This window comes from Callorhinchus milii, unplaced genomic scaffold (genome assembly GCF_018977255.1).
Source record: "Callorhinchus milii isolate IMCB2004 unplaced genomic scaffold, IMCB_Cmil_1.0 Scaffold1, whole genome shotgun sequence".
Lineage (NCBI taxonomy): Eukaryota > Metazoa > Chordata > Chondrichthyes > Chimaeriformes > Callorhinchidae > Callorhinchus > Callorhinchus milii.
Genome location: NW_024704742.1, coordinates 41,453,193 through 41,466,526, shown reverse-complemented (window position 1 = coordinate 41,466,526; position 13,334 = coordinate 41,453,193). Strand labels below are relative to the sequence as shown.

Sequence of the window (13,334 nt, the reverse complement as noted above, 5' to 3'; positions counted from 1 at the left end):
ATTTAAATTAAACAAGAAAAGCAATATGCCCATTAGCCATTGTAACTTTCTTTGTCTTGTGGAATATTTCAGCTTCATGGTTGAGGCTTCCTAAAATGTTAGATTGTGAGCAATTTCTATCCTGACAAATGATTAGTAATGCTGAGTGCTATGAATTTTAAAAGCGTGTGGGCACACTTCATTTTCCTGCCTTAGCATTCCTTCTTGGTTGTATTTTATTGGTATTAGTTGCATTCGTTCTCATAGCCTTTCAAAAGCTAATTATCCAATTTAGCATCAAAGCTATTTTCTTCATTATTGCTGAAGGGAAAACCTCCGCTAATAACTTAAAAGATTATTTTAACTTTATTTTATGATCAGTCTATTTCACTGCAGGTTTCTATCTGACAAGTAAACTTAAATGCTCCCATATCTTTAATTTGTTGTATAAGTGTTCTAGGGCAGTGAAATGTTGGCTCCAATTAATACTCCACCAGACGTGGGTGCTTTCACTTGCAAAAAAAAGTCGTATTATGCTTTTTCATATTTATGAATGAACTCCCAATATGTATTTTGCTGTGCAATTCCTATTTCTTTCATTTAAAGTGCCAGAAGTGTCATATCAAATTACTTTGTAAAACTTTGCTCCAGAGATTGTAGACAGTGTTTTGAGTTAAATCTTCTGGTTATAGGTTTTTGCTAGGATTTAGGTACATTGTTGAGCATTGCAACCTAATGTGTGAAGTACTTTCTTTGTCAATCTTTCACTTTTTTAAAACTTTCTTGCTCTACTCATGTCTTATACGTTTGATTTATTTATATTGTTTCTCTTCATCTTCTAGGTTTGTTATTCATTCCAGTTTGTTTTTGTCTAGTTCTAGTTTTTTTTGTGTGTTCAGAATTAATTCTGTTTCAACCAGTCTGTCTCATCCCTACTGCCTGTACAATATGAGCGACTGTTTAATGCTATTGAAGATAGTATAGCTGTACTCTTTAGCAACAGTGAAACCCATCTATGATTTTTGTGGAGAAAATGTTTGTCTCCACTTCTACCCCCATCACTTAAATTGAATTAAACCTGGAGGTAAATTATTTCAATTGACAAACAAAATGCTTTTTTCCTCCCTGATAGCCTAATACTGCCATGGCTGTCCTTGTTTTTTTACAGGATAAAGTTGAGGCTTGTGATGAGCAAGCAAACAAAGTAATTCATACATATAGAGAATATAGGGGGTGTGGGATGTCAGGCACATTATCCGTGATAACTCTATATACCCATCCTAGTTTGTCAGGTACCCCTCTCTAACCTTCTCCCACCGCCCCAAACACACACATCCCTTCTTACTGCCAAACAGGAATGATGAAAGGAAAGGAACACATAACAGATGTTTTTTATAGTGAAATGCTAGAGATTCTGTAGTAATGTTTTAAGAAGTTCAAGGCTCCTCATGATGAGAGGTTACTGCTTGTTTGGCATCCAATAACTGTCCAGTTAATATTGTACTGTGCACTATAAGCTTTGTGTTTGAATATAGCCTGTGATTTGATTATTTTAAAGTTGTTTACGTTGAATTTTATTCACTGAAATTGGGCTGGGCTGCATGTGTTTCTTTCAGCGCAAAATTATTGTAGAGAGAATTGTTTTTATAACACTTATAACTTGACAAATGGGGACATAAAGTAAATGAATGCATTCATAATAGACAAAATCCCAATCATCTCCAGGAATAGATTATTGTTTCTCCAGCAGAATTCATCTGAAAATAGGGACTTTCAAAATAAAGAAACCATTTGAAGCAGAAGATGTTTTTCATGAATATAGTCTAATCACAATAACTCTATTTCCCCATTACACCACAGATGCACTTTGTGAGGCAATCTGATCTGTATGGCAGTGTTTCTTTGTTTGCCCATACCTGCAATATGTATATCTCTGCCGTCATATGTATCACCATCTCTCATGGACAACATCATCACTAAAATAATTGTTAAACTTGAATTATTTATTGAATTATTATTGCACTATAATAAATGCTAATTATTTTAATCGGTGTAATCTACAGATGGAGATACTGAACATGATAAACAATAGAAGGGTGGGTATAGTGAGTTGCTCATCAAAATTGTCATAGCATGATTTTTAAAACATATTATTGCTGATATAGATGGTTCTGTTGTATGCACCGTATCTCAACAAATAAAGGTCATTAATACAATGCCTTTGCTTTTATTTTGGTGTTCTCAAAAATTGCATACAGTAACACAGTAACAACCATTGAATTCTTCTCAAGCAGCTAAGATTTGGAATGATTAGCTGCTGCCATTAAATTCTCAAAGGACCCTGCCAAGAGCTGCACCATTTTGCGCACAGATCTAAAGTTTACTACCTATTCTTAGCAAGACTAAATATCCCCTTGTCTGGAAAAACAGATACTTCAGAAAACAGAATTTTACCTAACTTATTTGGCTTCCAAATGTTTAAAATGTTTTTGTTGGTGTGCAGCCACTGAAACTGCTAAGTAGAATATCACTTTTTATTTAATTTGTTATAGACATTTCTATACTGCTGGAACCCTGAGGCCTGAAAATACTCAAATTCTTAGTCTCAAGACCTTTGCCTTAAAATGTAAGATCATGCAAAATTTTGGAAAGATCTTCATTTGAGGAACTGTCGTTCAAATTGAATTTTCCAAAATTTTGTTCTGCACTGTTTTAAATTTTAAGGATGTAGACTTGAGGCTAAATTCCTGAGAATTTTCAGGCCTCTTTTCAACAAATTGGCAACCGTGCTATATTTTTTCCAGTCAGAGAAAATTAACTCTGATATTAGAATAGATAAATTGTACCACTGGATACAGTGACAGACATTTTAAAGATGTCTTAAAACAATGGGGAAGTTCCAATTGACTGAAAATAAGCAAATGTGCTCCTGTAATTAAGGTGACCAGGCCATACCCAGCAACTAAAGACCCAGTAGGCTAGCATCAATAATTAGAAAAGCAAAACAGAAAATTGCCTTCATGAAAATAACCTAAAATGAAAATTAACACTGCTTCAGAGAGGTAGATCTTGCTTGACCAACCTCATGGACTTTTGAATATGTAACATCCCAATTTGACAGAGAAGTCTTAAGAAATAGTGCACTGACACTTCCAAAAGGCCTTTGTCAAAGTACTGGAAGAGGGACTCCTTCACAGGTTGATGCCACTGGGTACTGAGAGTAAAGGTGTAGATTTAGATTAGCTAAAAAGAAGAAAACGAAGGATAGTCATGAGGGGAACTAGGACAAAAGAGGGTTTGGTGTTGTGGTATGGCTCCTATTCATAGTATGAACTTTCATTTTTATAGTGTCTTGCCTCATCAAAACATCTTGAAGGATTTCACACTAAACTGTCAATTGTGGAGTCCTGTACCTCAGTGGTTAGAGTGCTCGCCTCACAAGCGAGAGGCCTGGGTTTGTTTCCTGCCAGGGCGAAACCTTGGGCGAGTTTCCTTACTCCACATGCCTAAAAATAATACCTCAAGAAAAAAAATAATACTTTGGTCACTCAATCCAAGACCGTTTGTGGGACACAATTGGCTGCCGCGTTTCACCCACAAATATACAATCAATTCTCTTTACAGTATAATCTGTGAAGCACTTTGAGACATCTAGAAGATATATCAAATGCAAGGATTATTATATAAGAACAGTTTCTGTTTTATAGGCAAATATGACATCAATTTACACCAGTAAGGTCCAACAAGCATTAGATGAATGACCACTTAATTTAGAAGAGAGTTGATAGGGACACTGAGAATTTATTTTGAATACGATAAATGAATGTTCACTTGATCAGACAAACAGGGCCTAAGGGTAACATCTTATTCAAAATAAGGCATCTGAAAATGGAACTCTTTCCTCGAGTACAGCATTGGAGTCGTGAACTGATTATCCAATTTATAGTGGGAGTTTCACCTCCGATGGGGCAATTTCCCAGTTCACAAATAATACGTACAGATCTTTAACAATCAGGTGGTCATACCATTGAGATAATTTTATCACAAGACCCAATATAATATACTTAAAAACCTTCAAACTATGATGAAGTGTACAGGGACGAAGTTTATCCAAGTGAAAGTAAACTAGGAATGGGAAAAGAGCAGAAAGCGGTATAATAGGAAAGAAGATTGGGTTGTTTTTAGATATAAGACTGATGGGGTACTATAGCTGGGAGGAGGAAAAGAGAGCAAGAGACTTCCGGGGATTTGAACATCCTTGTAGAATTTAAATATATAAGATGTAAGGTATATCTACTATCTAATTATATTCATTTGATTGTTACACCACAAACCTATGCCGAGATGGGCTCACCAACTGCCCCCATTTCTGACTCAAAAATAAACTGGAAAAATGTGTTTTTGAACCTCCCTGGAAGGAAGTGGACCGACCGACCTTTTGTAAAGGAACCAAAGTTAGGGATCACTAATTTCTTCATTCTAGTGTTGTTTTATTTTCAACCAATAGTTTCCTATGAGGGAACAGTTGGGTGTAAACTACTTAGCAAGGAGCTATTCTAGGGCTGTATTTGTTGAATAGCTCATCTCAATGGGCATGGGGGGTGGGGGCACGGATGAAGGGGGGAGAAGTTCAGCTAATAGAAGATGGTGGTACAGGCAAAACTATAATTGTATTCCAGTCTGGAGTTGCAGCTGGTGCCAGTGACTTGAGTACGTGTGCTGCCAGGATGAGAGCCAGTGTGAAGTGTATGCATGCCCCTTAATATTTGACTGCTGGAAAGATGGAATTAGGGTGTGAAATAATAATTAGAAGCCTTTGTTAAATTGGCCTCCCTTATTAATTTTGTATTCTTTTGTTAATTTTAATGTAAAATAGAGTAGAAGGCAGGAATCTGTTCCAAACTTCATTGAAATTAATTGACAAATCTCGAGCAATTAATATCCCAGTCAACAATTTAAAGCACACTGTAAAACTGCTTAATATGTGACTATTTTTAAATTTTCATCTAAATATATCTGGAATAGGGTTGTTTGTTGAATATGGATGAATAAAAGCAAAGTGCCAATGAATGTATTGACTATACTTTTACCAAGACCTCACCAGCTCTTTCAACATTCTTTATCTCTGTCACTGGGTTTTTAATTTCATCTTTGTTTTAGATGATGGTCAAAATGTTCATGTGAGAGCATCAGGCTTGCGAGATTAGTGACATTCTTCGCTTAACAAGCATTGTATGCTAAATGTCCCACTGCATGGTATGCAACAAAAATAACATCTGCGTTGTTACTTTTGAAGTGCTTGGCTGTGCATGTGAGTGTTTTAAAGGAAGCGAGGCTTTTCATCTGGGCCGCGATTGATGGTAATAACAATTCATTTCCTTTCACTACTAGGAGTATACATAAAATCTTTAAAGGTCGCCAAACTGCTCATTGTTGAAGACGTATGAGTGGAATGGAGTGAACTGTTTGACTTGATCATTTCAAAATTATGAATACAGTGGAAGCCGCTTTAACTGGATGCTGGTTAATCTTGGACGCTGAGTAAATTGGACAAACTCCCAGCCCCAGTTCATTTGTATACAAACCGGTTTTAATTTGTAAAACAATCCGGTTAATCCAGATAAAATGCTGTACTGGTCACCGCTGAATGTACTCATTCGCGCATACTGTGTCTCGAGCGACTGCATTCAGCCACGGTGGAGATGGGAGGAGTCAAATTACGATTGATTGATAGCGGACTCCAGACATTCGCAAGACATTTTGACTCAATTAGTGAGGGGGGGTGGAGGAATGGGGATGAAACAAGGGATGGAATGGGAGGAATCAATTCACAAGCTGAAGTCGCTTGTGAATGGGTGGAGCTCAAACATTCACAAGCGGTTTCAAGATTGTCAATCACCTCTCAGCCGCCTCTAAGGACTTCCCATCCAATGGAACGGCAATGGGAGGGAGGAGACTCCATTGCTGCTCCTCTGCTGGGCGGGAAGAGGTAATGGTGTTTTGGTTAAACTCAGATGCCGTTTAAGCTGGACAATATGGCTGGTCCCGATGTGTCCAGCTTAACCGACTTTCACTGTATATGCTTTGTTGTGATAATCTAGCTGTACTGTTTAAAATTTAGATACATCAATATTTGTACCGATTTGCTGTTAAAATGAGGTCGAAACATGCCTACACATTCTTTCAGGTTTTGTGTTGAGCCAGCTGCAGAGTAGGCATTGAAGTGCATATTCTAGGAGTTATTTTTTGTTCTAACAAAGCACAGAGGAACTATAACAACATGTCTCTTATCTTCACAAGTAGAATGTGTTAATAGTCATCTCAGATATATTGCTAATCTATAGGAATAGTTAATCGTTCCTCAGGAAGTACATTAACTTAATCAATTTGACTTGACAGTTCACAATTAATTTTGCCTTCTGTCATTCATAGCTGCAGTTCCACTTGCTTTGGGAACACTAGTTTCTTGAAATAAAAGAGGCTATAACATCTATTCAGAAACACCCAGGGTAAAGTTTACATTCCATTATACATTATGGGTGGGGGTGAGCAGAGTTGAATACAGTGATTTTTGCAATGAATCATTTTTAATTGTGTGGATGTTTGGTTTATAATACAATAGGAAAGGACTGTGCCTTTCATTTTATAGATGTGTGCCCCTCAACTCAGAGAAGTAGTTTCCTTAAGGTAATTGGGGAAGGGTCAGTAAAAGATCATTATCAGAGTTTAGAGTGTGTGTTTGCAGGTGGTGTAGAAAAGATTTTGTCAGGCCAAGAAAATGTAATTTTTGTTCTTTTACTTTGTGTCAAAATATTTTGGGTTGGGGCGAAGAGTTCATGTTAATCCTGGTCCTTAAAGCTTGATTCATTTTATTTAACTTCAAGATTGTGACACCCCCATTGATTAATCATACAATAAGACAATTCTGTGGGTCTCAAACACATCTACTGATTCTTAGAGATCAAGGCGTCGTCAATACTTTATCAATGTTGTGCAGTGTTAATACAGGGTTTTCATCAAGTCTTTTTCAATGCTAGCAATCTTCATGTGCTTGCAGGAGCTGAATGCTTAGCCAAAGCTAGACAACTACCTTGCTTCCCATTTGCCCAAAACATACCATGTTCTCCTGAGAAGTCACACAGGAAACTCCTTTCAGTTTTTCAGAATTGAAATTAAGTGAACTGCTAAATAGTCGCTTCATTCTGAGCACATTCTGGATTCTATTCCAAATACTGGTTAATTTGTCTTCTTTTCGAAAGCTTCCAAAGTTGCTTCAGTGATTTTTTTTGTTGTTGCATTTTCGTAGGATTTTTTTAATGATTTGAATTACAGATCATTTGAATCACTACATTAAATTGGAATGATTGTTTTTACTTAAACTGGCTAAAATCGTTGATCATTTTTGATCAAGTTCAAGATACCTATGCATCTCTTCATGCTCTAGCACCTCCCTATCTGTTATCTTCTATTCCTCCTCTGCTCCGCTTAGCTAACTGAGCATCCTTTCCCATCTCCACGCCACCACTGTTGGCTGATTCTTCAGTCATTATGCCCCCTAACCTCTAGGAGTTCCTCTCACTCCTCTTATCTATATTTGAATCCCATCTTAAAACCTACCTCTTCAACCTATGTTATAACCTCTCCTTGACCCTTACTTGGCATCTGATCCTGTCACTGAAGCACTCTGATCCATCATCCTATGTTAAAAGTATTATAAAAATGCAAGTTGTGATTAAGATTTAGCTTGAGTTTCCTGAAGATCCAAAGGTTCAGCTGCTAGTTTATTACAGGATCTAGCCCTAAACTGTGTTTTAGTTCCACAGAAGCATTCTGATATCAGATACCCACAACTTCCATCTCTAGTGTCTTGCATCTACTCATGGTATCAGTATTTGTGAGACTTGCTTGGAAATTAGCTCCTGATAAAAACTGTTGAAATTGTTGGGCTTTAGAGTGTCCAACTTTAAATCGTCCCAGAACAGGAGACCTATTTGAATTAATTAGGAAGTGCATCACCACTATTTTATTCAATTCTCTCAAATTTAGTGATGTTCTGCACTAAGAACCCGCAATTCTTCTCGATCCGTATATCTTCACTGACGGCCCACGCAATTTTCTTCCACAATGGAATGTTAGCAACAGACAATGATGGGGAGACTTGAAGGCCACTCAAAGTGAGGATTACAACAGTTTGCCTTGATATAGCGCCTTTCACGCAGGGCAATGTCCTGGAGCGCTTTGGATTAGGGTTCTGGCCAAAGAATCAGACTTCGCCTTTCCTTTCAAGATGGACTTCGCACTTTCTCATCTTTCAGAAGAGGACAAGGATAAAACAAAGAATATCATCAAGAAAGATGAGTGGGTTCCACTTCTCGACTGCAAGGAAGTGTGCAGACTACTTTTGAGTGGGGTTATTGGATAGCTCAGGAAAACAGATTTATTTTCACTGCTTTATAATGCAGCATACAGTGAGATGGGGGGCTTACGTTGACCTATTCTGAATGCCTTTGTGTGGAAGAAGCAGCTCAGAACGGTCACTCCAACAAGTCATCCAACTTTATTTGATTTTGAGGGATTCCACTTTAGGGATCCAGAATTCAGCAAGAAGTAACGTTTGTATCATCTTTGGCAATGTGAGCTAAATGTGCAAGGTCTGTATGATTTCATGTTCAGGCCCAACAGTATTTACAAGTTGCTCTTAAGTAGCAGCAGCCTCTCGAAGGCATGAACAGCTCTATGAATATCTACTTGGTCAATTAATTTGTCCAAGTGTCTTGATGGAGTGCTTAGGAGAAGCAGTTTAGATTTGTATTGTATGTATTCAAATTCCTGGAACTAAGCAACTGGGAGAAGTTCTAGCTTCAAACCACACAGATTTGTAGAAAGTCAGTTCCACGCCTTAGCGGGTGTGGTTTTTCTAATGGTGGATCACTTCAAAATGATCTATGCATTGTGCTTGGCTTTGAAAGTAGGCTCCCAAGTGCAACAATGCCTGGATGTATATTACGCTGTTAGCTGCAGTGATCTTCATAGAAATCCAACACATGGCTACTTAAGCATTTTTAAACCAATGGACGCAATGGACGCCGGCATCCTATGGAGTACTTGACTACAAGTACATTGATGGTAATCACAGAGTTCAAATGTATTCAAGTTAATGGTTACTGATGCCTTTCCGATAAAATGAGATGCTCAGGGTGACAAGTGGGGGGAAACAACAACAACAACAAAATTACATTTGTATAGCGCCTTTCACATCGGGAGGATGTCCCAAAGCACTGGACAGACAGTTACGGACTCGAGCTGAAGGTCGGGCTGGGGGAGGGGGAAGGGCAGGGGGGAAGCAGGGAGGTCGAAAGCACGGTTGAAGAGGAGGGTCTTGAGGTGAAAAAAACCTACTGTTCCCTCTAACTTCTTAGCCTGGTGACTTTGTACGTCGTTTGTCCACTGGGACATTGATGGGTAGGGACATACCTGCTCATTTTACTGGATGTACGGGTGGAGCAGAAATCTGGGAGAACCTCTTTCAGTGATCCCCTTAAAATTCAAGGAAAATTTTTTTTCCTTGGCAATAGTCTTAGGACTCACAGATAACTATTTTGATTGGTCTATTGAATATACCTCAAGTATAGAACTCGTGATTGGGGGTTTCTTGTGCAGAAACCCAAAGCCTTCTCATAAATGGAGGACATACTTTGAGTAGCTTTCTTGTTGACTAGTCTCCAGAATGTGGCAAAAAAAAGTTTGTACTATCGTATTATATCAGCTCTTAAGAACTACATTGACTTGGAGATATGTGAGTCACAGTTACTTTCATTGAAAAGAAGAGGGATTACTTGGAGGTGTAGACACTGTGCAAAAACATTGCATCTTAACACTCAGCCTCAGAAATAGCCCAATCAAGCGTATATTTTAGTTGCATTGCATCATCAAAATTAAAATAAATACAAAAGTGTAGTTTTAGTAGGTATAACCTTCAAGTGTTCATTTAAACAAAAGTTAGTACTGACAAAGGTCAGTGAATCTAAAGATAACCCCACCCCCCCCCCACCCCATCATTTTATACGTAGATGTTAGAATATTTTAAAGTGGCTAACCTTGACTACATGTGTGTAATTACAGTTCTCAATTAAGAAAAATTGGAGTTAAATCAGTACAATAAATACAGCAGAAAGTGGACTAAAACTTTCTTACAAAATAGCTGCTGATAATACCAGAGTAGTGGCCATCATCATTGTCAAGGATCTTTCTGGGTTGAAAGAATTAAGTTTACAAATATGGCCTTGTTGCTCACAAGTTTCTTGTTATATGTACCCTAACCAGTACAATATCGATAAATTGATTTAACTTGTCTTGACACTTCTGGCACTTTCAAGGTTTTTTTTAAATTAAGTCCATTTTAATAATCATTTTATTCATTGGAAGTTCTTTATGGACTATAACAGAGACTCATAAAGGATGCACATTTTTTAAATTCCAAAATGGATAGTATACTCTGCAAATGCTCCTTTTGTTTTTAAATTGTAATTTTAGGTTAACTGTATAAAATAACAGATTATCCCCACCTCCCCACAAATATTCCTGATATCTCAAGTTACCTCAGCTGTTTTTAAAATTGAGTACATTGATAAATGTGTCACATATTTAGGCTTGTCACTGTGAATTTTCTTGTGCAGTATTGATGTGGGCTGTTTGTTATGTTTGTGCAATGTTTTTGGAATTTGCTTTTAGCTTGTTGTGATTGTAGTACACTATTTGGGAAAAGAGGGGTAACTCTTTTATTACTTGTTTAGCGGTAACGTCACGTTTCTACTAACAAATTGCTTTAGGATGTAGAACAACATTATAATGCAGTAAATTAAAAGGAAGGATAATTGAAGCACTAAAACTGTGAAAGTTGTATTTTTGTTTTTACAAGCAACTATCACGGATTAACAACTGCAAGAAATAATAACACAAATATTGATCTGTAACATAAATGTCATATCAAGGCTGCTATCGAAATTGCAATCATACATTTGCACTGCCCTACCAGAACTGTAACCTTTTGCAACTTTAAGCAATAACAGCCAGAACTCAGAGACTTAAAGCAGTGAGAGAAGCAGTGATGTTACCCAAGCAAAGCCTGTAATAAAGGAGTGGACCCTTCCCTTCCATAGCTGTGTGCCAGTCTCATGCGTCAGCTTACCATCGTTTCATTCCATCCATCCTAGGAGACCACAGAAAAACACTGAGGAGCTTGTGAAACGAAGTGCTGAATTTGCAGACGGTTTGCTTTCAAAAGCCTTGAAAGACATTCAGTCAGGAGCATTGGACATGAACAAAGCAGCCATGCTATATGGAATACCTCACCAAACTTTACTTCTCAATTTGGAAGCCTTATCAGGAGGAGCAGCACCATTGAAAAACAAGATGCGAGATGCCACTGAGAGTTGTTTTTCTAAGACTTTTGGGGAACCTCATGCTCTACTGCAAAAAGTTGCATTGTGGGCAAGAGCTCAGGCAGAACGAAGTTCCAACCAATGTAATGAACAGGGAAAACTCAGTCAGTTGGGACCTTCAGAGCTAAAGTTTCCCACTGCTTCCAGTTACCTCCACCAGTTAACCCTGCAAAGGATGGTTGCACAGCTGAAAGAGAAAGATGTCAACCTTCATATTGAAAGTGTCAGTAGTCCTGCTGTTCAGTTAAAAATTCCTCAGGTACGAGCAAGCTCTGTGCCCAAACCCCAGCCTGACAGCTGTGGGCTTTTCGATGTTATGTACCAGGTATCAAAAACCTCTTCGCTGCTGGAAGGATCAGCGCTACAGAAACTCAAAACTATCCTGCCTAAGCAGAGTAAAATTGAATGTTCTTTACCTTTGACTCATTCTAGTGTTGATTCTTTCCTCCTGCATGGAGACATTTCTCCACTATGTCTTAACGTAAATAATGGAACCATTGACGTAACATCTGAAAATGATGGTCATGACCGCATTAGTCTGAAAGACAGTAAACAACCAAGAAAGAAGCGTGGGCGTTATCGGCAGTATGACCATGACATTTTGGAAGAGGCTATTGGGATGGTAATGAGTGGGAAAATGAGTGTCTCTAAAGCACAAGGAATTTATGGAGTACCTCACAGCACTTTAGAATACAAAGTAAAAGAACGATCTGGGACATTGAAGACACCACCGAAGAAGAAGCTCAGATTATCGGACACTGGGCTGTTCAATATGACAAATTCAGGGACGAGCAGCTCCAAAAGCAGCAACAAGTCCATGTAGACCTTTTAAAAGGTTGTGACTCAAATGGGCTTAACCATACAGTAAATGCTAACTCAACTAGTATTGTAAAACCACCCTTTGGCCTTCAGGCAAAGCATAGTTTCAAGCAGGGATTTGGCTGTACGTAAAAGGAAAATACTTGGTGCAGTCGCATGTGTTAGTTTTCATCTTAATGCTCTTGTAGAATTGAAGGAGTCGATTGTGAATTAGAAAAGTTAATGTTTAGCAAGAAGAATACTATAATATAAATGTTTTCAATGATTGGGTTGTAAGACAGGCAAACAATAGTCACACACCATTATTTTATAGGATTGGCTCCCAGAGCCCAAGTCAGGAATGAAAATGAACTTGACAAATGTTACTACCTAAAGTAGGTAAGGAAAATTAATTATTAAAAAAATCAACCTCTGACATATTAAGATAAAGAAGTGAGTACTAAATTTAGAGTCAAACACGTTAATTTTTTTTAAAAACAAGACTTTCAGAGCACTTTATGTGCAATTTCTATGTTCTGACTGTTGTGTATTAATTACACATTTCTGACATGCATCTCAAATTGTGGATAATTTGGTAAACTTGGTTTACTAGTTTAAAATGCAAATTTTAGGGAATGCCAACAGTGGATTGGCTGATACACATACATGGTGTTGCTTTAAAAGATACTGTATGAAATCACTTAATCATTTTCCATCAGCAGGATATTTATTTATTTATTTATTTATTTTATATGTGAAGGGGGATATATTTTCCCTCTCTTCTCCCCAGCTCATGCAGCAGTTGTACTGTGATAGCATGCAACCTGTTTCCAAGTCTCTACCCATATAGTACCTATCAGGAGTCATCTTGAGAATTTTGAGTTTCCAGGGGAAGACACATTTGATGTTTCCTTCCCTTGTGTGAAGGCACCTGACCTCTGTTTTGGTGACTCACATAGAGTGACTAAAATTGGCAATTCACTGAACTGTTTTCATATCCCACCCGTACATATATACACACACAACACTGCCATTAATTTAGCACATTGGAACTCCAGTGTGTCCATATTTGGCAAAATGGTTAGTTCTAAATTTTTGGTTCGCTGTCAACATTTG

General features: G+C 37.8%; 1 protein-coding gene across 2 annotated transcripts in view; it reads left to right on the top strand.

Moving 5' to 3' along the window:
• The window catches only part of lcorl (ligand dependent nuclear receptor corepressor-like), a 51,329-nt gene extending 38,615 nt beyond the window's left edge, over window positions 1–12,714 (top strand). The window contains exon 7 of one of the 2 annotated variants that reach the window (XM_007889032.2): window positions 11,193–12,714. In XM_007889032.2, coding sequence (XP_007887223.1) covers window positions 11,193–12,243 — 1,051 coding nt within the window. In that variant the 3' untranslated portion in view covers window positions 12,244–12,714. Of the gene's footprint in view, window positions 1–2,042; window positions 2,343–11,192 lie in introns of those variants that run through there. The other variant, XM_042340924.1, reaches the window with a different exon arrangement.
• The last annotated feature ends 620 nt before the right edge of the window (window positions 12,715–13,334 follow it).